General features: G+C 35.0%; 3 protein-coding genes and 1 pseudogene across 4 annotated transcripts; 1 reads left to right on the top strand and 3 right to left on the bottom strand.

The window, feature by feature from the left end:
* Positions 1–2,673: 2,673 nt before the first annotated feature.
* LOC142548260 (karrikin insensitive 2 receptor CA-like) lies at positions 2,674–4,418 on the bottom strand (annotated as a pseudogene).
* Positions 4,419–11,411: 6,993 nt separating this feature from the next.
* On the top strand, positions 11,412–17,930 carry LOC142549677 (uncharacterized). The gene is made up of 7 exons (XM_075658750.1): positions 11,412–11,798; positions 14,238–15,110; positions 15,928–16,013; positions 16,358–16,498; positions 16,593–17,164; positions 17,530–17,586; positions 17,755–17,930. Exons 1-5 carry the CDS (start codon positions 11,433–11,435, stop codon positions 16,735–16,737), a joined length of 1,611 nt encoding a protein of 536 aa, XP_075514865.1. The 5' UTR covers positions 11,412–11,432; the 3' UTR covers positions 16,738–17,164; positions 17,530–17,586; positions 17,755–17,930.
* LOC142549678 (protein CONSERVED IN THE GREEN LINEAGE AND DIATOMS 27, chloroplastic-like) lies at positions 17,306–21,801 on the bottom strand. Its single transcript, XM_075658751.1, is given in 8 exon segments — positions 17,306–17,542; positions 17,545–17,609; positions 17,721–17,899; positions 18,142–18,177; positions 19,239–19,334; positions 19,780–19,857; positions 20,406–20,558; positions 20,977–21,801. Coding segments are annotated over 8 exon segments (918 nt in total). The 5' UTR covers positions 21,205–21,801; the 3' UTR covers positions 17,306–17,459.
* Positions 21,802–22,541: 740 nt separating this feature from the next.
* On the bottom strand, positions 22,542–26,062 carry LOC142549676 (uncharacterized). Of its 2 annotated transcripts, XR_012821239.1 has the most exons (10): positions 25,516–26,062; positions 25,278–25,422; positions 24,786–24,954; positions 24,442–24,700; positions 24,161–24,249; positions 23,855–24,037; positions 23,670–23,755; positions 23,361–23,445; positions 22,766–23,127; positions 22,542–22,693 (listed from the first exon to the last, which is right to left on the bottom strand). XR_012821239.1 is itself a non-coding variant. In XM_075658748.1 (9 exons), the coding sequence occupies exons 1-9, from the start codon at positions 25,703–25,705 to the stop codon at positions 22,993–22,995; spliced, it is 1,341 nt and encodes a 446-aa protein (XP_075514863.1). In that variant the 5' UTR covers positions 25,706–26,062; the 3' UTR covers positions 22,542–22,992. The 2 variants fall into 2 exon arrangements, 1 of the variants encoding a protein (XP_075514863.1); XM_075658748.1 differs by having other exon boundaries at positions 22,542–23,127.
* Positions 26,063–26,571: the final 509 nt, after the last annotated feature.

Here is a 26,571-nt window from a genome sequence, read left to right as displayed (position 1 = left end):
AATTTTTATCTCTGAGACGGGTCAACCCTACCGATATTCACAATAAAAAGTAATATTATTAGCATAAAAAGTAATATTTTTTCATGAAATACCCAAATAAGAGATATGTCTCACAAAATACGACCCGTGAGACCGTCTAACACAAATTTTTGTCTAAATCGAATTAACCGATCTATTTTCATAAGTTGAATTCAATTTTGAGTAGGTATCTTATGGGACGGTCTCACGAATCTTTATCTGTGAGACGGGTCAACTCTATTGTTATTCACAATAAATAAAAAGTAATATTTATAGCATGAAAAAGTATTTTTCATGGATGACCCAAATAAGATATCTGTCTCACAAAATACGACCCGTGAGATCGTCTCACACAAATTTTTGCCTTCAATTTTTATATAGGCCTAAAAATTGCAATATTTCTCGTTGGGCGGTTGGTTTTGGTCTTTGGATCATTCACGTATCATTTTATCCAACTGCTTGTAAGCATGTGAGTAAAAAATTAATGGCTTCTTTTAAGATGATTGACTTTGTATAATTGATAGATTTTTATAAAATTTTAAATAGTTGTAGAATATTTTTCAGAGACTTTTGTGGATTTTTTTGGGAATATTTTTAAAGAAATTTATAAACTTTTTCATGGAATTGGAAGGATTTTGCCCACGAAAATATAATGAAACAAAATATATTGCCCACGAAAATATAATACAAGTACACTAATTTTTTTAGTTAATGACATCTTACAATGTTTTGATAGGTTTAATCCATATAGTCATATTTTATGTGTGTGTGTGTGTGTGTAAATGTGTGTGTGTGTGTATATAAATGTGTGTGCGTGTGTGTGTTCACAATTTTTTTTTAAAATGTCATTTTATTAAATTAGTAATTTGTGCTTAATGAATGCAATATGTTTATATATGTGTGTGTTCTGTCAATAAAGTATTTAATAATATATATTGTATAAATATAATTTTCGAGTGAAAATAAGAATCAATTTTCCAATTGACTGAAAAATCTTAAGAAAATTAAATAAATTTTATTCGTTAAACAAATATTATTAATTTCAATTTTATGGGCTAATAAAATTTTATTAAAAAAATTAAAATCTATTGAAATTTTTGATACCTCTCTATTTTAAATAGAGTTTCTTAAAGTCAAGGTTAAGTATCACTATAAAAATTAATTTTAAATATTGTTATATTTTTTAAAGAGTTTATAAAAATGTAGATTGAATAACTCTAGAGTTTCAAAACCGACATTCACAAATCATGGTACAACATCCATATCTTTCTTTCTTGAAGATTGCTTGTTGTATGATGTCACGCCTCAGGGATGAGGTTGGTCGACACTGGCGTTGCTCTCAAATTTACATTCGAAAACAACAAGCCTCAGAAGTACAAAATTCAGAAACCAGTCTTTTATTTATAATACTGAATATCCATTGTCTGATACAAAGTCAAATGACTAATGTTTTACAGCGGAAATGTAAAACCGAATATAACAACGTCTTAACAGATGCAACGGAAAAACATAAATTAGAACTGAGAAATGATAGTCTTCTTCACCAGCCCCAGAACTGGATCTGCTCTTCTTCTTCTAATAACTATTTCTCGTTATCTGAGATAGGTTTTGGTGGGTGAGTGATATGATTGTCACTCAGTAAGCGGGGGCGGGAATAACTCCCAGTTTTCAAAGTCATTTTCAACAGAAACAGTAATACAAATAATATACAGAAACTCTTATTTTCAGAACAGGAATCAGTATTTAGGAATCAGTATTCAGAACAGAAATCAGAAATTTAACAAGTAAGTAAGCACTGAGCACGTTTGTGAATTTCATGGCTAAACTGATATTAGTCCCCTATATGTTCTCTCCTCTAAGGGGTGAGGCCAGTAATCAGTAATCAGAATTCAGTAATGTTCAGAATATATAATCATACCATTAGTTCACTAGGTTTCATGCTTCAAAAATCAGAGATAAAAAATACATAAAACGGGAATTATCAAACGGATTTCAAGATATTTATACATAAGCTCACTAACCGTAATTTGTTAGAAAGTTTCGGTTGAAATCTGAAATCTGCTTGTTCTTGCTACTGGTTTCTACTGATCGAAAATAGGCACTCTCTTAACTCGAATTTTAAGTGTTACTCAAGATTTGTGTAACACCAATTCAGAGATTTAAGGGTGTTATTATAGGAAAAAATCTGACTGTTAGCCTCTCAAATAAATGGCCATAATCTGCCATTAACAACATTTATTCCGTGTTAAATGCTTCAGTTACAAGTCATAAGCAGAATCAGTAGCTATCTGCTGGAATTTCGCTACTAAACTCTTCTGCTGCTGGATTTTGTCTGCTGGAAAAATACCATCTTCTGAAATATTAGCTTCTGCTGGAAATTTTGCATTGCTACTTAAATTTTGACAGCTGCTGCAAAATGCTAGCTGAGGCTGGAAATCCGGGTTCTCACGTATGAGATTTGACATTATACGATTAATATACAATAAATATGTTGTGAGATACATATGAATTATTGAATGGCATAGAATTATTATTTTTGATATTTGATTGAAAGTGTGTTATTGACATTTGATTTTTATTATAAATATACAAGTTAAAAATCAAAAACCCGGCTCCGGGTCCGAATCCGAGCGGGAGGGTGTGAATTTAGGTTTACACGACTAAAATAATGAAAAATACTTCATGAACAAATCGACCAACAATACTATTACAAACCCAATGAACAAAGAGAACACAAGCTAAGTACCGAAGCCAAAACCAAATCAAACAGCAATATTATTCCGAATATGCCTAAGAATCACCGGAATTCCGGAAACACCTCGTCCGGCGAGCTCAGCTGAGGCAAGTGGCCGTCAGTGCACATAACCTCGACTATCGTCTCGCTGCCGATGTTCTGGTGGAGGAACTCAGAAACCACAACCGGCACGGCCAAATCTTTCATGCTCTGGATGATGTGGCAGGGGACTGTTACATGTTGTAAAAGCGGTCTGACAACGCTGAAAAATATAGTTTGTGCTACAATTAATGCTATATCGGGTCTCATGTTGAATAAAGTCCTGCTGAATTCTTGGACCACTGCGGATTCCATGTCCCCCCCGACTACCAACGGCGCGAACCCGCTGCACCATGCCTTGTAATTTGATTTCATCGCTTCTCGAACCCTCCGAAGTATTCTGGGTCATTAAGGTACCTGATTCATTGAAATGGTTGAATTAGATTTAGAAGATCAACGAACGAGTCTAATGGTGGAGGAATTGATTATTCATTTTAAATAATCAGTTCCAGTGCATGCGTGTCAAGAAAGACAAAATAAAAATCGGAAATTTTACGTCGTTTGCACGTACGCTTACATGATATGTTCATAATTACAGTTGAAAGTGACGTAGAGTTAGAAAACAATTTACGGCATTGTTTTTTTGTTAGAAAATTGGTGATCCAGACGGGGTGGGGGTGCGCGCAAATGAATCTAGCAGTATTTGATCATTTTGAAAATTTTTAATTCAAGCCAAAGTAGAGTCGAATTCGAGCCCAACTTATTTTGTTAATAGTTTGCATCATAGTTTTTTTTATAGGAATTTGGTAAAAAAAAAAAAAGAATTAAGCTAGCTATTTTATCCAAAACTTGATGACCGATAGTTAGGAATACAAATTAATATTAATGAAGTCTCATGCAATATAATAATTAGTAAATTTCTGTTTTACTATTGATAGAAAATGATTAAAAAAGAATAATAATGATAAAGAGACGTAGAGATGGGAGAATTACCATTTTTGTATATGCCCTCTTTGGCTCTGACCTTGTATTAATTGTATTATTTTTAAAAAACATATATTATTTTACTAAAGTTCAACCCTTATTCATTCACAAAGAACAGACCAACCTTGGGAAGCAGAAATGGTGACAAGTTTGGTGAAAAGATCGGCCGCGTGATGGAGGCAATGACTCCGATCATGGCGGAAACGGAATGGCCTACATATATGCATTACTGCACCTCAAGTTCTTCCAAGATCGCAATCACATCGTAAGCATAACCCTCAAGGGTCGTGTCCCTCTCAAAGTCGAAGTAGTCGGGATTCGTAGTTCCGGCCCCCATGTTGTCGTACACGATGACCCGATACTCCTCCACAAGATGAGGGATGAGGTGTTTCCAAACGGATTGGTCGGTTCCGAATCCGTGGGCTAGAACTATGGTCTGGTCTCCGGACCCCAAGATCCTAGCATTATGAGCATCTTGGGCGACTCCCATGTTTTTTGTCTCTTGATGTATGGTGATGTTTGTTTGATGATGGGAAATGAGTGTGACTTATTATAAGGTTCTTAAATAGACCAAGTTTGGCTTAATATCAGACTGAGTGAAGCATATTAGGGCAGGTCGAGGAGGAGAGATGGTTGAGTTGGAACTGCCGAAATCTTCCCTATTATTATAATATATGTTTGGATGAGTGACAGGTTAGAAGGGAGGCTAAATAAACTATCCCACCAGTTTGTGCAAAATTCGGTTGAGACTTTAAATTTAGTAATTTTAGTCAAGTCAATGTGAGTTAACTAATCAGATAAGTTATGTGCGGAAAGAAGTTAAATCGACAGATTGAACACTCGAGAATGGCTAAGTAAGAAAAATAATTAGGTTATCAAAAATAAGCTAACTGAAATGTAAATAATACAGAGATGTTATGGATGTTTGGAGATTTGAATAACTCTTACGTCACTCATTTCTTTTTTTGTAGGAAGGATGTTCACTAGAAGATTTTGGAGATTACAACTTTTGTAATAACCCGATTCAGCAAATCTTTATCACTGTCTAATTGAAACTCATATTTTAGAGTATACTAATTGTTATCTTACAAGTATCTCGAAATGAAAATATTACGCACAAATTGATTCTCAATTATATGATATAATATTAAAGCATGTGGTAGGAAATATAGATTTTGAATCCTAAGTTTTCGAAAAGCTATGGCTATTTTTTTCCATACAAGTTCGAAGCTAAATTCTAATATATATTAGCAACTCTACGCAAGCTACTCTTGATTTTGTGAGAAATATTTGGTTTATATATGTAATTTATTTATATTCAGGGTACTTTTTTATATGGCTTTTTTTATATATATAATTAGTTGGGTCAATGATGATAACTAGTTTAAACAGCTATCATTTTAATTATTCTAATTAGGACAATTTTTAGTTTTATCTTAAGAGTATGGGAGTTTGTATTTTGTTGGAAAAAAATAGTATGGTCATTTGATTTGATGTCATGCCAAGATACCAATCACCTCCTTATATATGCTTTATTAACACAATTCAATTTAATATATATTAGAGGTTAAAAAATCTGCATTTTCAAAAGAATTACGTATGGACAATCAAGCGAGAGTGAGTTCAAATACACATCTTCGTATAATACTTTTAACTTCCCCAAATTTTAAATAATATATATGGAGCAATACTGGTTCTTATCATTAGCACAATTGAAACATATCATTAGTGACATGTTCGGCTGAAAGAAGATTTGACTTATATTAAAGTAGGTCTCTTGTGAGACGATCTCACGAATCTTTATCTGTGAGAGGGGTCAACCCTACCGATAAAAAGTAATATCTTTTTCATGGATGACCCAAATAAGAGATCTGTCTCACAAAATACGACTCGTGAAACCGTCTCACATAAGTTTTTTTCCTTATATTATTAACGTCAATTATAATATTTGTTAAAAACAACAAACTCTCAATTGCTACACAATTTTTAGGAAAAAAATACAATTCCAGTCCCTTCAAAATTCTGACAACATACTCTAGTATAGGACTCGATATATTTAATTTAATATCGAATAAAATTTAATTACCATTCTAAAATTTTAAGTTTAGAAAATATTTTCAATCGAATATATAATAACCCTAATAAATGGACGATGCAGAACCACTTGAGTTTGGATCAATATTGTTGATGATAAATATTAATTTTGTCGGAAAGATTCTAACAAGTTAATAATGTGACATTATTAATTAGGTTGGCAGATACTCCTCAGCTAGCTGCATTATTGTTATGGTTCATTTTGTGTTATCTACATTCTGTTTTACGTATAAAATATATGTCAAATTTACTTATAAATTGATCGTAAATAACAATAACGAGAAATAAAATATAAATATCAACTCCCCATGTGACATATATACATATGTATATGTATATACCCATGTGACATATACACACATATATATATATATATATTGATTGATTCCAAGGATGCATACGATCGATGCTCACGCTTCTTGGCCGTTTCCTTTCCTAGCTAATAAATTAATGGCCACCCGATTTTTAATCTATTATTCTAATTATTTCCTATCTTATATAAACTTAATTGAGTTAGTTGAAAGTTTAATGATGTCACTTTATACTTGAAATAATTAAGTAGCGTACTTATGAAATTTAGGGTAAATTTATATATATCAAAAAATTCTTGCATTGTTTTTATTTTTTAACAAACTTTCTTATTAATGACCCAACATGTTAAAATTTGATTTTTGTTCCCAAACAACCTTCGACTTATATGTCCAAATTAAAACAATGATTAATGTTTTTTTTTTTAAGAAAATAATGTGCAAAATGAGTTTGAGAAAAATTTTGGGATATAACATATAAGACAGTGTTGAAGCTAATTTTGTTGCTTTGAATAAAGTTCATATGATTTCAGAAACACAGATTGGTTTATTTTTTGAAATATTTTATAAGCTCTAAATAGCTTTTATAAAATATTTTCAAAAATCTCATTTGTATTCTTGCAAGAGATCTCATTTGCAAATTTAAAATTTGAAACGAAAAACATTTCATTTTGCCAATTGTAAAGTAAGTATTGAGTTTATCAATTATCAGTTTATTGATTTTCGTGGGATCTGCAGGATCCTCTGATCAGATACGAGGTTATTTTTTTTGTATTAAATGGGAAGTAAATCCAAAATCGGACACTTAAATTATGATACGACAGCTTCGCATTTTGTTTACTAAAATCATCTACATCTTGGGATAAGGAGGTTGCATTGTTTGAGATATGATTCCGCTCGAAGGATACAGAATCGGGTAGGGGACCATGCATGTATCCGAGTCTTGAAAGCATATGTTCAAGATTCAACTCTTGGATGGCCAACAAATCAACTAAGTTTAAAGTAGAATAGGTGACCCAAAATATGTGAGTATTGCCATAGTGGGCTCGTAGTTCTAACTGGCCCGACTAGCTTCGCCCCCGTCGACCATGGTTCAAAATAGCGTATCCATATTTTCGAGCGAACCAACCCAATTAGTCCCTACATTTTTTTTTCCTCGCTCCAACAATCTTATAGACGATTCATAGTGTTTACGGATAGATATTTCAGGCATGCATGCAACAGGTGGATTTGAATAGAAGAAAGGGACATTTTCCCAAAAGCAATAATGTTGGCCTTGAGTTATTCCATAGTTTTATCATATCCATACCCAATCTATTTCATGGGCATCACTTTTAGTTATTCCCATTTCTTTCCCTTGTTCCGGTATCGTCCCATTTATAATCTTATGCATGTATTAAGTAAAAAAAAAAAAAAACTTACAGCACGAAATTTACTTAAATTCTGCGCATTTCTGGACGAAACACCAGTTTCGCGGTTAGAAATAATACAAATTTAAGTCGAAGGATTAACTTTTATGCATGAATATTGAAAATAAATATTATAAAGTTCTTACAGAACATAATTCTTTTATGTTTTTATTTTTTATATTTTTTTGTGATTGATTGATAGATGAAGAATATAAGAGCAAAAAGGAAATAGTAATGGCATGCATAGCTTTCATACTTTAATCATCATGGAGGCACTACTACCACTTCCCTTCAACGCACGCTAAAAGTTCCCACCGTCTTTTATCATTGCTCATGGCATTTCACCAATCATTTAGTACTCGCGCTTTCAACGTGTAAATTACAAGGGCATCCGCATCATCCGTCGGAATTAATCCATGTTAATAACTCTCCATCTCATCAAAAATAATGGGGTCCACGAGCCACATATTCATTACATTAACACTTCCCCATTATTAACACACACTCACATTCATTTAATTTCAACTTTCATTATTTATGGGTCTCACTGTCCACTTACTCATTTTTTTTTTATTTTTAATATTTCAATATCTTTCTAATATTTTTAAAATTTTACAACAAATATTACTAAAAATAAATAGTATTATTATTTTAAAAATAACTTAATTCCAATATTCATTAAAATATTATTAAGAAATGAAAAAAAAGTTGGACTCTTTTATTTAAAATATTATTCAACACAATCTCTTTAAAAAAACAAAAAATACAAAGAAAACGAATTACGATAATTGAAAAGAGAATTACATCAATCGAAAATTACATATTCCATTTCTCTCTAATTTGGTCACACAGATGTTCATGAACTATAAGCTGCTCCGGCGTCATTTGTGAAGTGTCTTTCGAAAGGATTTCGTATTCCTTAAGCAAATATTTGCTCTTTTTAGCTTCAGATTTGTGGGATGAATTTGTAGAAATTGATTAGTATATATAGTGAGTAATTTCGAATATAGCCGTTGGTGCATAATTTTGCCGTTTGAAAATAGCCGTTGGTGATAATTAGCGACGATTTTTCGACGGGTGTTAAAAAACCGTCGCAAATAGCGACCTTTTTTTAAAAAAAACAGACGCTTTTCACTTTGCGACGGTTTACGAAAAACCGTCGCAAATTTCGAAATAACGCCGTTCATTTCTGATGAATTTCTTGGCTGCCATGTCAGCCAAGATTATTAATTCTTGCGCCCACATTGGTGGGCGAAAATTAATGGGTGTTTTTAACACCCATTAACCAACCAATGTGGGTGTCCTAATAAGTTTTCATAATTAAATTTTAAAAACTATAATCTCTTTTTGATTTATTAAACGAAAAAAAGACATTAAAACTTATTATATTTAAATTTTAAAAACCATAATCTCTTTTTGATTTATTAAACGAAAAAAGACATTCTAGATTAGATTATATAACTTTTGATACCTATATCGCATCTATTTTACGAAGGCACTAACTTATCCTTCCCCTCTCGAAATCCGTCATTTTATTATAAATTGATGGTATGTTTAGATCGATTGATTTGAAGTAAGATATTTGGAAAATATATTCGGGTAACATGCTTCTTGTCTTGTATGTAGATCAAAACTCTCTCCATAACTATTATATTTAACTAAATTAATAAATAGTTTTACTGAAAACAAAATTCTTGTAAGATTATATATACAAGATTGAAGCCATGGAATCTCCCTTCACAAGCCATTGAAAAAAAGTCCATCACCTCCAATCGGGTGGGGTCTGATAAAAATATTATTAAAATTCAAAATAACCTTAAAAGCAAATATATACATACATAAATACTTAACAGTAACAACTGAATTATTAAAATTCAAATTAAATTAAATTAAAAAAAGCCCACAAAAAAGTGGAGCATGCGTGAAAAATATTATTGGAATCATGTTTCCTCCGCTGTGTCTTCAAGGGAAAGCTGCTTTAACCATTCAAATGTTCGATAATGGGTCCCCTGCTTTTTCGCCGCCTTCTGTTTCGGCGATTCCACCTGCTGCACCACGTTAGCTTGCTTCTCCGTCTCACTCGCGCTTTTCTTTATGCTCGCGGCTCTTGAACGAACTGTATCTATGGCATCACTCGAACAGTTGCATACTCCAAGAAACCCTCTTGGTTTCCTTTTCTGGGTGTAGGGGATGATCTTGTTGTTGCTGCTGCTTCTATTGGTGCAGTTGCGGCTTCTGAAGTTCTTGCAGTTGGTGTTGGGAATGGGGGGGCATCGTGTTTTGAGATCCTTAAACGCGATTTCTGGCGGGGACGTGACTAAGATTCCTAGTCGAAGAATGTTCCATACTGATGATGATTTTTTCTTGGAGCAGATTCCGTTGTTAGTGCGTATGATTCCCGATATGGGGAAATTTGTTTCGGGTGGCGAGCACCGGTGGGAATGCAAATGTCTTTGCGGCTGATTCGGCAGCTTACGCCACGGCGGAGCTGCGGCTGTGGAGCTGCGGCTGCTGTATGAACGGTGGCTGCTGCTGATACTGCTGCTTCTGCTAGAAAACAGCGTGATTGAAGAAGAGCCACCGATTGATTCGGAATTCGAGATGGACCGATGATACTGGAATAATCCTTTATCAGAGCTTAAAGAATGGCGGAATGGAAGAATTTGGCCCTGGAAAAACACTTCATTTGCATCGCACATTTCCGAATCCTTCGATAGATAGCAGAAATGGAAGTCCTCTTGAGCTTCAGTAGCTCGCAGAGGAATCCTTTCTTCTTCTTCTTCTTTGCGTTTACTCGACAGATGATCATGAAGTGGAAGATCGCAAAACGAAAGTGCTTCTTCCTCTTCATCTTCTTCATCTTTACCATATTCTTGTTCTTGATGCACATTTACAGCATTTTCTGCTGAATTCGCAACTGCCAATCTTTGTAATTTTACAAATTTGTTCTCCATTTCTCACTCAAGAACTGGTGTCGAGAAGGGAAGGAATCTGGGTTTTACGTTGCATTTGATTTCACTATATTACAAAAAATCGAATGTCGAGTTCGGGAAAAAGATAAAGCAAACTGCGCTGGTGTGGGAGATAAGATTAAAATAAGAGTAAAGATTACGATTACGACCTGCAGGTTTGGTAGTTTTCCTCAAATATTTGTTTTAATTATAAAAAAAATACGCAAATTTCTATTCAAAATTTAATATTCAATCACGTACTAAAGTCAAAATTTGAACCATTCATATGTTTTTAGAGAACCATGTGGTTCCTAAGCAAGCCACCCATGCATTTTAACAAACATTATTAATTTTGTTTGTAAGGTTATTGTGAGAAAATGAAAAATGAAAATTAACCTCGTAAATTTTGTGATAATAATATGTTCTTTACCAACCTGATAGGCAAAGAATAAATGAAATAGGAGATCCACAGACATGATAATATATTATGATATCTGGTGTATTCAACAATATTTTATAATTAATTGATAAAATATATATATATATATATATATATATATATTTTAATCAAGTAATCATTAAACATCATGAAATAATTATCTTACCATGATAATTCAAATCTCTAACACACAACCTTACCTTATGATCTCTTTAAAAAAAAAAAAAAAAAAAAAACCTTACCTTATGATCTCGAATTTTAACTACTTTCTTTGTTAGGTCATTTGGCAACCTGGCCTTAGCGGCCTAATTTTTTTCCCTAATGGGCCAGGTTAATTATCATTAACAGGCTTCAGTAGTCAAACCAACATTTTGAGAAAGCCCATGGGCCTATGGATCTTCTCTAATCTCTATAATACATCGCTTTTGGCTCGGTGCCAACCCTGGATATGGTCATATGGCGTACGTCACCAAATTCACCGCGCTCCGTCTTCGTCTCTCCCATCACCGACGTCTGGTTACTTCAATTACGCCTAATAAGGCATTTGATTACGATTCGAATTCTCATCATGTACTTCATAACTTGTACCTGAGGTTCGCGGGGAAACGGCGGCAGAGCAGCAACGCCGAGTGGGCGACGAAGTCCGAGTTCGCCGGGAGGGACGCTTACGATATCCTCGGGGTGTCGCTAACTAGCTCATTTTCAGAAATTAAAGCTTCTTTCCGTAAATTGGCCAAAGAAACTCACCCTGATCTAGCTCGCTCACAGAGTCATACCTCTAGCGCTTCCGAGAAATTTATTCAAATACTCGCTGCTTACGAGGTGCTTTTATTTTCTGAAGATCAAATGATACAATCTTTTTTACGTTTATATTTTGATTTTTTTATTTGATTTTCTTTAATTGCTTGATAAATTTGGAATAACTTGTTTATAAATTCTTTTGCGTATAGGCAAATAATCTATTTGAAACTTGAGAGTCATTGTTGCGATGTCGATGTTACTAACTTTCCGGAGGGTTCGTGAGCACTTTGTAGCTAAGCTATCTATATATGGACTGCCAAGTAGAGTATTTGAATCATTACATCAGTTTTGACGAATGGTGTGATATCCTGCAAATAATACTGAATTTTGATGAGCATGAACGTACGGTTCAATGAATTGCTATCTTTTTATAAGAAGGGATATGATGGGCTTGAGATGGTCTCATCTGATATTAGAGAAAATTTTAAACATTGTTTGACCAAAATTTTGATTACTTACTACCTTTTCAATTCTCTATAATAATAATAAATTTACCATAATATTTTCTGAGAAAAAGTTATGTATGTTATAGCGTTCATTCATCAACAAGAAAGCAGTGAATACTAATTGATGCAGACAACTAACTATGAAGTGGTTGGTATATAGAACTTACATTCTGGGTTCCAGTTACATTAGGAGTCCCATGGCTGGTTTTCTTTGTTTTGTTTGGCACCTAGGATAAGCATGGGATTGTTTCCAAATCTCCCCTGATCAGATGTTCGGCTGCCAGTTACCTATCCCTTGAGGAAGGGTGGAGCACGGAACTATTGACAAAAGTTTCATAAAATACCTAGATAAGTGATCGCCCAATGACTGTGATAGTTTATCAATCATGTTAATTGTGCTTTGAAATTTAAGTCTTTCCCGTCTCATTCCAGCAATAAAGACCCAAATTAACAAAAACCCCAATTCTCCCAGCAACCACAGCCTAAACAATCTCTTTTCCCTCCTACACCCACCATGAACAGCACACACTGTAGGACCGAGTGCTTACCGTTTTACCAAAAGCTATAGCTAGTAGTAATGGTGCAACTCAAATCTTTTAAATCGCACAGCAGCTCAAGCACCACGGTTCGATCGCTCTACCAAGCAGGGACAATTATTGCACCCAACAATCTCCCTTTCAATAATTGCACTCCTTGCAATCAATAGGAATCGAACCCGTGACCTTGGCTCTGATACCAATTGTAGGACCGAGCGCTTGCCGCTTTACCAACAGCTATAGCTAGTAATAATGGTGCAACTCAAATCTTTTAAACCGCACAGCAGCTCAAGCATCACGGTTCGATCGCTCTACCAAGCAGGGACATTTATTGCACCCAACATACACAGAGAAACCATTTAATTTTTTACGACTTATAAAAATGGGAGAGAGACACAAGATCGTGATAGGCAAAAAAATGACAATCAATCGTCGTCACTGATGGCGGAATGGCTATGAATACTGAAGGTAGAGAAATTGAGACGTTGGTTAGTGAAGGTGAGAGGAACAAAACACGGTGGAGTTGTAAGACATTGTAGTGTGGCGGTGGAGGCGTGGAGCTGCGTTGATTTTGTTTTCTTTTTCAAAAACGTTTTGGCTATGGAAGTTATTCTTGGAGATGAGAGCCAAGCAAAAGTGAATAGTAAAAAAAACATGAATAGTTAGGAGAAAAACACATGAATAGTTGGGAGAAATAAGAAAATGATGCAGTTTGGTCAGTACAAGAAAATATACAAAATTAATATCGTATTAAAATCATACTGGACTCCATATATTTAATCACATTATATTGCTTATCCCGATCTTTTAATTTCTTATCTTATGACTAATTTATCATGTCATTCAAATCAATCAGTACCTGTGACAAATTTTATTATTTGAGGTACATGAGCAGGAATGGTAAAAAAAATTTGAAGAAAATTAGGAGGCCCTCCTCGAAATTCACTTCACAATACAGGAGAGTTGTTTTCTGCTATATATTTTACCACACTAAATTCTTGTTATTTTGGAATATTATAATATTAGTTTTTTTGCGGTGATTGTCTTTCGGCGATTAAGGTTGAAAGATCCTTGCATGAATATTGTGACATATGTACACCAGAATGTTCAGCCTGATGTATGCGCAATATGCCTCGCTAAAGTTGGAGTAATTAGGTATTCCTTGAATAGTCATCTGGAGATTGTTGATGAAGCTGAGACAAGCATTATGAGAGATGGATTTCCTAGGATCTATAGTTCAGGCGTGTCCAGTTCGTGATTCCTTGTAAAAGATTTTTTTCTTTTTCTATCTGGAGTACGTTCTCAGATTTTGTGGGTTACTCTCTTTGTACTTGCGGAAATGGTTGGTTATTTCTAGTTCTTTTACAAGTTCCGTCGGTAAAGGTCATGCACGAGAAGTCTTCTAGCGAACTTTAAAAAAACTAACATGTCCTGTGCTTAAGGAAGATCTAATTTGGCTTGTAACTGATTCAATTCAGATACTTTCAGACCCTGACAAGAGAGCTCATTATGATCGTCATCTTTTATCTCAAAGAAACTCTAAACGAGATCCCATCATCTACAACTATAACTCATATGAGAACTCAGGCAAGAAGATGGAAGTTGTGGAATGGTTGAAATGGTACAGATATACGGTGAATGACATTTTGGCTGAAAGAAGAGTGATTGCTGGATCTGGTTATTTTGATATCCTGGAAAGAGATTTTTATTCGGCATTGCATATGGCATACTACGGACCTGAGATTGAGTCCCTAGATCTCCTTCCCAACTGTTTTGAAGCTGAAGAGAGGACCATGCGTGTAACATCAGAGGTGGTGCACTTAGTTTCAGGCAGGGACCTTTTTGGAATGGTATGTCTAGCCAACAGGTATCCTGAGTTACCTCATGCCTACAAAGCAAAGCTAAAATCTCATGATTCGGGCTTTATCCAATTCGCTGATAATGTGGGTCAACAGTTGCAGTCTGATGATGATGATGATCACGAAGATCTCCAGAAGAAATACGTCAGTATTGATCACCGTCCATCTGATTCTGATGCCTATAGAGATCTTGAATTGCACATATCGGGGAGAGTTGTCGCTATGGCTACAAGAGTTCCACCTAAAAATTATAACGTCCCACAGGATGAGGATTCCGAAGACCAAATACATGTTAACCTGATATCGAATGAAGAACTGTTACATGGTGGTCAGGTTTTTCCTGGAGATAAACTCGCAGATCCTTCTATTGAATCTGGGATTCCTCTGGGAATTATAAAAGGGTTGGGAACCTCCACTGAAGAAGGAACCTGCAGTGTGTACAATAGCACAGGCATCAAGACACACATGATCGTGAAGCACCGGACATTGATGGTTTGTGCAATCTCCTTGTGCTACCTCCACACTTTCTTAAAAAACAAGAAAAAGAAGTGAAATTTACGAAAGAAAGTAGGGCCATCAAACCTTGTGCAACTCAAAAGCATGCAACTCTTCCAGTGTCTGTCATCAGTATGATATCTGTTACATATATGTGTTTTGTCTTCTATTTTGTGCTGCGGCATGGGGTGTGCTTTTAGGATATTGTCATATTCAGTTCATGTTCGGGTATTCTCTATCCAACTAAATTATAGGCATCAAATTAATCAATCATTCATGCAGATTTGCAAACTTATGCAGTATATCTATGATGTTATTGCATATTCATTCTCACTGCTGTCAAAAGATGATTTTATTCAGCCATAGAGTTCACGTTAAAGACTAATGAATATCGTTACCTTATATGGGTATGTCATTTCACATGGAACGCTATGCCCTCATCCATCTTGTGGAAAAATTACATAAGCCATCACGATGTCAAAGATTTGGGAATGGGAATTAAGTTTATAATATTATGGTTCTATATACAGGAAGATGCACTGTTTCTGCCTGTTGTCATCATACATTTAGTCTGAACCTTTCACAGGACTCGTAGTCTCATGCAAGTTGTTCGTTCTTCTTAATCTTTAAGGCAAAGGTTTGCTCATCTTTTTTTTACTGCTAGTGCTATATGCATAGCGTGTGACTTTCATGTTTATTGTCTTCCTGAATTTGCAAAACATGAAGTGCTTTTCAGTTGAATTTATGTGGAATGCATTCATATTAATACAGATGTTCCATTTTCCTGCAATTTTTACATGCACTTTTATTTCAGGTGAAACACCTGCATTGGTATCGAATTGGAGAGAAATTCTCAATTTGTGAATGCAGATGTAGTAGAGCTTTTCTGCCACCAAGCAAGTAAGTATCTAAATTTTCTTGAAATTTATGGTTAAATCACATCTAGCTTCCTCCTGTAAGTGTAGGATAATGGGATATATCAATGAGAGATGAATGCGTTCACTTGGGATAACATATTTCTACTTTTCTGAAATATTCTCAGTTCTGTCCACCATAATTTGTAAAAGATTAAAAAAATGTAAGCTATGGAGATCATTCCTTCTTGTTTCCGTCCTGCTGCTCATTTCCTCCCATTGTAAAGGACATATATTAGCTACATTTACTGACCTAAGAACTAGCAACATATTTTTCCTATTTAAGTTAATAATTTGTCTTAATGTCGTTAAAGTTGGTACCTGCTGCAGATTTTGGTTGTTTGAACCTCGCAGTGCCATGCATGACGTAGGAGGTTGGTATGTTGAGACATTTGGAAGAGATAAGAAAGGAAAGACTGTTCCAGACCAGAGGTGCTGGGATGTCATAGATACAACTGAACAATTTGAAGAGTATGTAATTTACACTCAAATATACAATTTCTATGAAAAACTAAATTCTTCTCGGCATTTACAATCATTTTTTTCTTATCAATGTCATCTGCAGGAGGCTTCATCCAGCAATGTACTTACTTGCTCTGGCCTATAGAACCTTGGATATTGAAAATGCGAGGGAAAGGAAACAGACAATTAAGGATAAAGTTGAAGGAAAAATGTCTAAATTATTCAGTTGGTGTCAGAAGCTTGCATAGGTTTTGTGCAACTAGCACTTGTTATGATGAAAATGATGCTGATATGACATTATAAAGATGTCATGTATTGGCATGGGCATATTCAAGTATTAGGAGAATCAGTATTCTGGTTCCCGCGGTGGCCAACGATGAATACATGAAAGTTATTATGCACATATTCGGTGGGAAGGTCAATAATTTGCTAATTACCACCCCGAGGCTTGGAAGTTGTACCTATTTTTGTAGCAGATTTATAGTAGCTCTAGGGTCGATACTTCAAAAGGGAGAGCTTGTGAAGAGTGGAAAGAAGGAAATATGATTAAAGAAGCTTGTAATGAAGGTCCATATGAAGCAAAAGTGAATCAACAGCAATTCGGACAGCTTGGGTCTTGAAGATGATTGCCCGGGAAGAAACATCTCCCTGATTCAGTATACCGATTCAGATATGGTATCCTGAATTTTCCATTTCTTTTTCAGATTTAGTTTCTTGAATATGAACAACACCCTTCGAATAACTAGCTTGCACCATTTGGAATTCTTCATTATTTATCGAACTGTATGAACTTGATCAATTGCTATTGTGCAATAATTGAAAAATCCAAATTAAAAGTCACGTGATTTCCGCAATTAATGCTTTTAAGCAACTCTAAAATATCTATATTTTGTCCAAATGTAAGCCAAATGATTTACAACACCTGAAAATCTAGCTTGTCCTGATCATGATTAAATTGATTTTCACGAACTCACTTAACTAGGTCTTCCCATTTGTAATATCGCCCACCTGCTAATGCACGGTAAAACCTGTCTCTGCAGTAGACAGGCCTTCTGCAGCCGCGGCTCCTAGATCATCATCAGTCTTTACATCAACTGGTAATCTTAACAGCTCCTCCTTCCTGTATAATTATATTGAAATTACAATTAGTGTAAAGGTCATGTTTTCTCAATTGAAAAAATTGTCATGTTTTCTCAATTGAAGATGTGGAGTCTCCACTGATAGTTGTTACCTTATATTGAATTTTGAACTGATATTTGAGACAGAACCATTGGATTGGTTTTCTTGGACAAAAGTCTTATGGATGAAGTCCTCTACTGGTGTAGTGAAAATAAATAACGAAACAGCTGTAACAAGCAGCACTCCTGTTCCAACCAGAGTCTGCTTCAGTAACTTGATGACTGGCTTGACCTATGCACATAGATCACAAGTTTCATGCTGAGGGTCAGTTCTCATGATGACCTGACTAAGACTTTGATGGTTTAAGAATTAATTGATTTATTTTTTTACTGCACAATAATCTTTTGATTGATTAATTGTTTTGAGGATGTTTAATTTCATCATCTATTTGTGGTCCTGTGCAGCATAAATTATTTTGTCCCAGTCATCAAATTTGAAATCTATTAAACAAATATACTATATCCATCTTGTACCTTATATGATCCCAGTAATCTATCACGAGCAAGGATCTGTAAAAAAAAGAGAGAGAAATGGCTGTGAGAAGTACTCGAATGAGTTTATATTGTCTTTTGGAGGTTTTGGTTTGGTAACAGAAAAATATTTTTTGAGTCATCCAAGGCAACAAATTGGCTGACTATGATGAGTCTTGTTTTTTTCCTTGATTCTTGATCCTAGCCTGCCGTTTGTTTCTGTAGTTGGCCCATTTCATCTGGAGAAAATAATTGATTGTTATTTTGTTTTTCATTTGAATTCCTCCTGACATCCTAACAACTTACTAATTTTACAGCTGTAACTACATCTTTCAAGTTAGAAAACTGGTGAGGAAGACTATTTACTTAATTACTTTACTTGGGAGGCAATAGCAAAGCTTTAGCAATTTCATGGCCCTGCTTTATCCATTTCCTTTTTTCCAAAAAAAAAAAAAAAACATTTTATGTCTTCTTTCGCTTCTGGCCTATGCATTAATTCTGGCAGGGAGTACAGGAAATAGTCCAATTGGTTGCTATTTTTTTCAACCTAGAGACACGCCTCTTCATATAAAAGCAAGTGTTCCTAATTAAATAGCATATTTTTCTATTTTATTTCAATTTAACAGCATATTCTTCTCATAATATATTTCCCTTGATCTTATCTTTCTGTTTTTTTTATTATATATATGATGTATATACATATAAAACATTTAGCCCCCAGATTTACTTTGAAATGGATTGTCATAAAGGACAACCCCCTTAAATTTGCTATATTTTAGCAAATGGGTGCTAAATGTTATAATTTTTTTTTAAAAGAGACCTATCTGTCTATCAGATCATCAAATGCCTCCGAGTTACAGAAAATCTAGTAGAACACCTTGCATGAGTGGGAATTTTTTTCTTTTTTGTGAGTTTTCCATTTAAACAGGAAAGATTGAACTGCAGATATCTCTACTAAATTTTGACATCTGAAAAGGCTGGGTCTTGTAATCTTTTGCATTATGCCATTTGCAGGGAGATATGGAGTATGGAATTGATTTTTAGGCAAAAATTTCATCTTAATACTGTCAATAACTATCTTAATTTGATTAGGCACTAACCTCTGGTGGTTTCACCCACATTTGACCATCATACCATCCAGTTTCTTCATAAGGTATGACTGCCGATAAAAGCCTATCTCCGACATAGCTCCATCCCTGTCAAATTCATTATACTAAGCTCAGGATGCATGGAGACAATAATGTCTTGAAAGTTGGTAAGGAAAATAAATAATTTGAATATGTAAATCTGCTCAGTTAGACAAACATGAGACATGTAGTGCTTTTTTGAGGATGCGTGAGAGGCGTCAGGTCAATTAAAAGAGGCATGGTATTGTGAAATCTAATATTCTTCTGTTTGTTCTGGTTAATAGCTAACACAACAGACGGAGATGTGGAAAATCAAATTAGAAACCATCTTTCTTTTCATTTCTAGAAGATTGAATTCATTTCATATAAATTGCAGAACTTGGCAAAAGATCTGACAGTAGCTACTTCAGCTGACATGTATGCACGATTGATGTCTTTTATCTTCCTTGTTTTGGTGCTACCCGTGTTGTGTGATACATTAAGTACAGTAAATAGTTTCAATGACAGGACATACCAGATAAATCCTCAGGACAATTAAAGAAACAAGAAAAAGTGTTCCTGTACCAGCAGCAAGGAAGAAACGCAAAGGATCCTGCTTGGTTAAAAAAGTGTTAGCCTCTCGTAGTTTCACAGAAAAGGTGTAGATACACCAGAAATTGGATGAGTTGCCTGCATGGAGAGAGTGGTGATCATGCAATACAGACCCTTCGTGGCAAGTCTGTTTTCTTTTTTTATATATAAAGCAAATAGAAAATTTTATTCAAATACCAGAACCAGTACAATCAGCAAGTAGTACACGAGCAAGAAAACTAAGAACATAATAAAGAACTGTGGGACTAGCATATGAATATGCCGCCATAGCCATAGAATGGGCCGCCATATTCGCTTGTCGCTGAACAAAACAAATTTTAAATGATGATTCTACCGCTAGGAGGGGACGACACTGGCATATTAAAGCACCAAATTCTTAAGATCTGTATTACTCCCAGAAATTGCATCCACTACGAACTTTGAATCTTTGTTCTTAATCAACCTATATAAACTTTTTTTATTTTTTATTTTTATTTTTATTTTTGACATAACCTATACAAACTTTTAACGTAACCTTATCCTGAAAAAGTGTCCATATACTTACAGTACCTTTGATAGATTGAAGCTTGCTGCTGCAATAGGCACTCCCAGGACTGCGAAAGTGGCTAACCAAAGTCCTCCTAGGCGCAAGAAAAAGGATCCTGGACCCAGCTCAGCCCATGAGTAGAGTGTTGATTCTTTCAGAGACGAGTATTCATTTACCTACGAAAGCACCAGATGTTTAGTTGGTGGAACTCACAGCAAGAAAATTGTAATCCAAAATGTGAATTTAATATATCAGCATTATCTTGCTTCATTTTTAACAATTTGCCTTCCTAATTTCCCAGGATCTTCATTTTTACGTGATTGTGGTAATTCTAGTTTGACAACCATTCCCGACTGATTCAGTGCAACTTAACATATGGGATGGGATTATGGCGGTGGCATAAATATTCTCAGTGTCTCGAAGGTAATCTTACATGAGAGTACACCTCGAAAAACCTTATTTAATTGTACTCAAGATTGCCAATCTTTTTTTCTCAATTAATTCTGGGATTTCGATGAAGTTCCGAGGTGTTCAGGAATTTCATATAAGAAATCAATTCAACTGTCCACGAAAACAGAATTACATGATACATACCGGCCTTTGTTCGAATGGCACCTCGATTTCTAATCCAGGATCCCAACTCTGACCAGACGCCCCCCCACCTTTGCCTCCATCCATTTCATCTTTCAGGCCCCTGACAGCAATCCTTCCCCGTAAAACCCGACACCTTTGGTATGTAAACATCGGGCCAAACCCCTTTCCAGTCTTGATCTCATGTCTAGGACTCGAGACAAGAGTACAATATATACTCAGTCGAAGCATTCTCAATTTTGACACTCGCTAAAGCTGTAGTAATCTGATAAATTTTTTTCCCAGCTCCTAGAATTTAGATTGGAGGAGAACTACGTCGGAATTCCATGTAAACTTTACATGGACTAAATTGATGGAAGGGGAAATAATTGTTTCGTTCTTTCGTCATTTGTTTTGTAGTTGGAAGGTCCACTTGATATATTAATTTAGATGTGGTGTAATAAACGTGATTATGCGGAGGAAGATATTTGTTTTTGTGGTTGAGGCAGATGGCGTACGAGTGTGGAGTGGGTTGAGCATTTCGTGCCAACAAGATCTTTGCACGCTGCGTCCTCTTCATTACTGCGACTCACCACGTGGAACTATAATGTACTGCGGACTTGGATTCCCTTGGGGAGCAAAAAATTGTCTTGAAAACAATGGCATTCCCTTCATCAAACATTTGAGAAATTTTCTACAGTTTTTTGAGTTAGGGATGAAGTTCGTTACAGTTGGATCTTGGACCCGAGGTCGTGTCAAACTTAAGATGAGTTACAAATCATCGGCTTGGCTTGTAGTTTAAGATTTTCATTATGAATGATGCTATGACATACTCTTTTATGGTCTAAGGGCAGGATTCTTTTAATAAAATCTTATCATTTTAGTTAATATTAAGTATAAATTCATATTTTTTTACGTATCTATTAATTCACCATGTGCATGTTGATGCTAATACGTATCCGTACATCCATTGCAGGTGGTCATATTTAGTTATGCTATTTTCGATTCTAAAATTATAAAATAACTAAAAAATTTCTTAAGACACTTTTTAAAAATTATATTTGGATGTGAATTTTAGAAATTACTATAAGCTAGATCGAAATATAGTTTCATATAATAATTGTGTAAAAATATTAAATTACTTAATTATTAGTGAACTTAAGACACATAAAAAGATGCAAAACTATCTTAAATAACTTATTAAAAATTTAATTAAATTTTTAAAAGAATTGTTACATGATTAGTTGGATGTATGTCATTACTTGATTATTATTTTTAGCTCTTGATTTAGACTTTTTCGGTGCAACGAAGTATTTTCAATATTATGACGTGGTACTGAAAACAAATTTTTGAATTTTTAAGAACTCGAAGTAAAAACCGAAAAATCAATTTTATTTTATTTTTTGCATTCAAACACCGTATTTTTATGGGAAAAAATAGCTTATTCTGAAAAATCAGAACTTTGTCCAATCGATGCCCACGCACTTCCGTTGAGTATATAATTCGATCCTACCACTGAAACTAATTCTCACCTGCATCGGCAGATCATGAATTTTGATAACAATGGTAATAACATCAGCGAAGTATATAAAAAATTTAGAAATAAAAATAATATTTAAAAGCATTATCATCTAAGGTGGTGATCGCTAGCTTATATTTCCTAGAAACGCAAAACTGAGGTACTGGACTCCTAAAAACGCCGGTCGTTGTCTTATCCCAATTCCCAGGCACCCCATCTAACCTGCATTTAGAGACCTACAAAACTGATCAACTCGACAATGGGATTAGCCACCATATGCACTATGCCACTAACCTATGTATATGTTGCCAAGGCGAAAAGACCGTGAAACCAAATTTGCAGACAGGATTCTCCATCGTTCCATAATTCCCTCGTCTTTCCCTTTCGTGTTGCACTAGCTAACGCCCATCATGAATTCATCAAGAACACAATGGCCTCTTGAGATAGATTACTCGAGGTTATATAATTTCCGCCTCAGAGACTTGATCGATAGAACGAACTTCAGACAAGATTTGTACAGATCACAAGTTGTGCTTGCTCTGGTGAAGCTGCTTTCCCCATTTTTTAAGCACATACATGCAACCAGCAGCGGAGAACAGCCCAAGAGCTGCGAATGCAGTGATAGTCGAATTCTCAATATATTGATAGTCACCTCTCTGCAATACATACAAACAAAATTCGAGAAACTTTAATCACACACTCAATTTCTATGGGATTAATTCTGTACAATCATCTTCTCAAGCCTTTTTTACTTTTATTGTACTTTCTCAGGGTCAGGAAATTTGAAGATGAAGACATGTACTCAAAAGCAAAAACAAAGGCTAAAATACCACAATTTGTAGCTCCGCAATTATTAAAAATTTTAAAGCAACATGGTTAAAGAATGTACCAGCATCAGGAAAACCATGACTGCCGCACTTGCAGGTGCGAGTGATAGTGTCATCATTCCTCCACGAACTTCATTCGGCACATACCTATGAATTGCGTTGAAAGGTGAATTAGGATGATGCAAGAAACTAAATTAAGTCATGGCATCTAACGATCAAACTATATGCTCATCATATAAGTAAAATACAGGAGTAATTTTTTTAAACCACTGGATTTAAAATAACAGCAAGAATCCACGCCGTAATGATCCTCAAAAAACCAGAACTACAGAATTTGTGACTAAAAAAGCACGAGAGCAATAGTAGCTTACATGGTTCTCAATCTTGCAAGAGATGGCAGAACCAGGCCCATGCAAGCATGAAATATGCAGAATAGTGTCACGAGAAGACCAATTTCCTGAACATGTTAATGCTTTAACCACATTATCAAAGCCGGAATTGGACTGGATGAAGCTCAGTGGGTCCCACAAATTAATAAATTATTTGAGTTCCATACCTGATAATCATAGGCCACAATTGACAAAATGGTGCCCATTATAATAAAAATGTATACTAGACATTCCTCTGTACGAAGTGCTAATGATCCCGGTAAAAACCACGGGAATCCAGTGCTACCGAGCATCTTAGAACCCAACATGCAAGGATATATCAAACCCAATGATACTTCTCTCCCATCAGCCTACAACACGTGACAAGTTCCAAAAATTTTAAAGTTAATCAAGAGAGAGAGAAACTAAAAAATAAGAAAAAAAACAAACTAAGAGACAAAAGTATCTTCTATCGGTTGCGCTCAAGATCTTACCACTACAATTGGAGCCCAAAGAATCCAAAATGCTGTAACAGAGAAGTGAACAGAAGCTTGCGCCACTGATAACAGCCATATTCTCTTATCTAGCAAAGAAAATCTAAATTTTGTTCACATGAAGATTTGAACGGTTTTAGAAAACTAAATCTTTACAACGTCGTGGCAAAAAGAGGTACTGACTTCTCAATCTAGCTATTTTGCATTATGTGTGAAAGTACCAAAAACAATATATCAAAAACTGGTGCTTCTGATATCAATAAAAAAGTCAGAAAACATGCCACAGAGAACGTGTCTATGAAACACAATAGTATAATCCTTGAACAGTGTTCTTTTAGGAGCTTCTTTCCAGCCTCGAGTAACATAGATAATTGCAACAACAACCAGAACCACAGCCAATTTCCACATAGATTTAATGTTTTTATTGACATCACCATCAACCAGATAATTTCCAAGCACTTGACTGCCGATGAAAGATGCAGATTCAAAGAATGTCATCAACCAAAACATATGATTCAACGAATCTTGCCTCTGACCGAGCTGCAAAACATACAATGTCAAAGATAACCGCCGTTGCTAATACAACCACCTGTTTTTGTTTATCTAAGACAATTTTTATGCCAACCTTGTCATGCTCGACTACCATCCATGCCTCAAAAGAAAAGGAAAATATTGAAGAGGCCAGTGAAAGACAAATGCTTGCCAACCAAATTGCTGGAGTTCCATTGACTATCTTCCATATGCTCACGAAAAGGTGCAGCATGTAAAACAATAAGCAAAGTTTCTTATGACCCCTGCATATAAAAGATCTTAGTAACATCAATATCTCGATCTACAGTTATTTCGTGTAATCTTGCAAGCGCCAGGTGAAGAACATTAACAACTAGTCGAAAAATATATATATTTTGCAATTCAAGTTACGCATTTAACAAACTTCCAAGAATAGAGCGGAACCAGCTGGGGGAACAAGGCGCCGAGAACAACACCAAATTTCTTTCGATTAGCTTAAAACTAAATTAATCAGTCCAACAGATAGAGATCGATCAAAACTACATGTTTCCACAACACATAAATCAAACTAAAACGGCACAATCGGTTGTTGAAGAAGTACACTCACACTAAATCAGAGAGAACTCCAAGAAAACTCCCGATAAACAGAGAGACAGCATATCCAACGCATAACGAAACCAGCATTTGCTCTTTATTCAATCCATAATAGGTCAACTCGTACTCTCCAAACACAGCCCACAAGCCCTCCATCACTGTTACTCAAAATCCAAAATCAGCCAGCAAGAAAGGACTTAGACTCAAAACCCACAAAAATAATTATCATAAAAGATACCAGATTAAAATACCCGAGGAAAGTGAGTAGAGCAGAAGAAAGTCCCGCTGAAAACGAAGGAAGGAAACGGGCGGCGCGTGATCGAAGACATTTGCGGCAGTTCTAGTCGGAAAAAGGAATATTGAGACGAAGCTGGAGATGAATAAAAATACGTATACAGCTTTGTTTGGCTCCCAGATTTCGGACTCGATTACAACTCCCATTACGGTAGGAAGGATAGAGCAAGGGTAGCAGTTTTAACGGTGATTGCTCAGATCACTAAAAACCCAGATCAGAATCATGCTAAAAATAACAAAGTAAGATCAAAGATTTCACTTTTAACAGAAATTGTCCAGATCCTTCAAAACACCGGCGAAAATCATGGTAAACACCAGCAAAAACAAAAGCACAGATTGCACTTTATTGGAAATTGTTCGGATCCTTCAAAGCCCAGATGGAATCATGGTAAAACCACATCAAATGAATTACTTCAGACGCAATTGCAGATTTTAGTAGTTTGATGGTTTGATTTGAGAAGTGTGGACTGGTCTCTGGAATCCGTACAGAAAACCTAATTGAATTTGCAATGGCCCAACGGTTTGATGTAAAAAAACATATTCGATTACATCAATGACCCAACCCAATCAATTATCCAAGATCCCCGTCTTAATGTTGTTTGTGTGATTTTTTTTAAAATAAAAATAAAAAAATTGTGTTAATTGATATACAGCATTTTTTTGGATATTTTGTTTTTTTGAAAAGAAAACACATTTTAAATTGTATGAAAAGTATAATATATTGATTTTTTTTTGCATTATTTTAAATTATAAATATTAAAATATGTAAGAATATATTGTGATATTTTATTTGTCAATAGTTGCCATGTCATTCTAAAATTTAAAGCATAATTTATTAGATTGTGATATTGTTTCCTCTGAAATTCCGCATTTTGTATTTGGTCGTGTCAAAATAAAAAATCTAACCTCTCAACAAATGAAATAGACATATATAGTATCTGTTTACCTTCTTCCATATATTTATCTAAAGCCAAAAACTTGTGTAACACGGTCTCACGGGTCGTATTTTGTGA

This window comes from Primulina tabacum, chromosome 6 (genome assembly GCF_025594145.1).
Source record: "Primulina tabacum isolate GXHZ01 chromosome 6, ASM2559414v2, whole genome shotgun sequence".
NCBI classification, from domain to species: domain Eukaryota; kingdom Viridiplantae; phylum Streptophyta; class Magnoliopsida; order Lamiales; family Gesneriaceae; genus Primulina; species Primulina tabacum.
The sequence above is the reverse complement of the archived record's forward strand: the minus strand, read 5'-3'. Positions and strand labels throughout refer to the sequence as shown.

Bases quoted from the DNA above. Each gene is read 5' to 3' on its own strand.
- LOC142549677 (XM_075658750.1), top strand. From the start codon at position 11,433: ATGGCGTACGTCACCAAATTCACCGCGCTCCGTCTTCGTCTCTCCCAT. The intron at 11,799-14,237 runs GTGCTTTTATTT...GATTCAATTCAG, and splicing joins AAATACTCGCTGCTTACGAG to ATACTTTCAGACCCTGACAA. The intron at 16,014-16,357 runs GTAAGTATCTAA...TACCTGCTGCAG, and splicing joins GCTTTTCTGCCACCAAGCAA to ATTTTGGTTGTTTGAACCTC.
- LOC142549676 (XM_075658748.1), bottom strand. From the start codon at position 25,705: ATGGGAGTTGTAATCGAGTCCGAAATCTGGGAGCCAAACAAAGCTGTA. The intron at 24,250-24,441 runs GCATGTTTTCTG...TTTCTTTGCTAG, and splicing joins TCATAGACACGTTCTCTGTG to ATAAGAGAATATGGCTGTTA. The intron at 24,038-24,160 runs GTAAGATCTTGA...CACGTGTTGTAG, and splicing joins TTTGGGCTCCAATTGTAGTG to GCTGATGGGAGAGAAGTATC.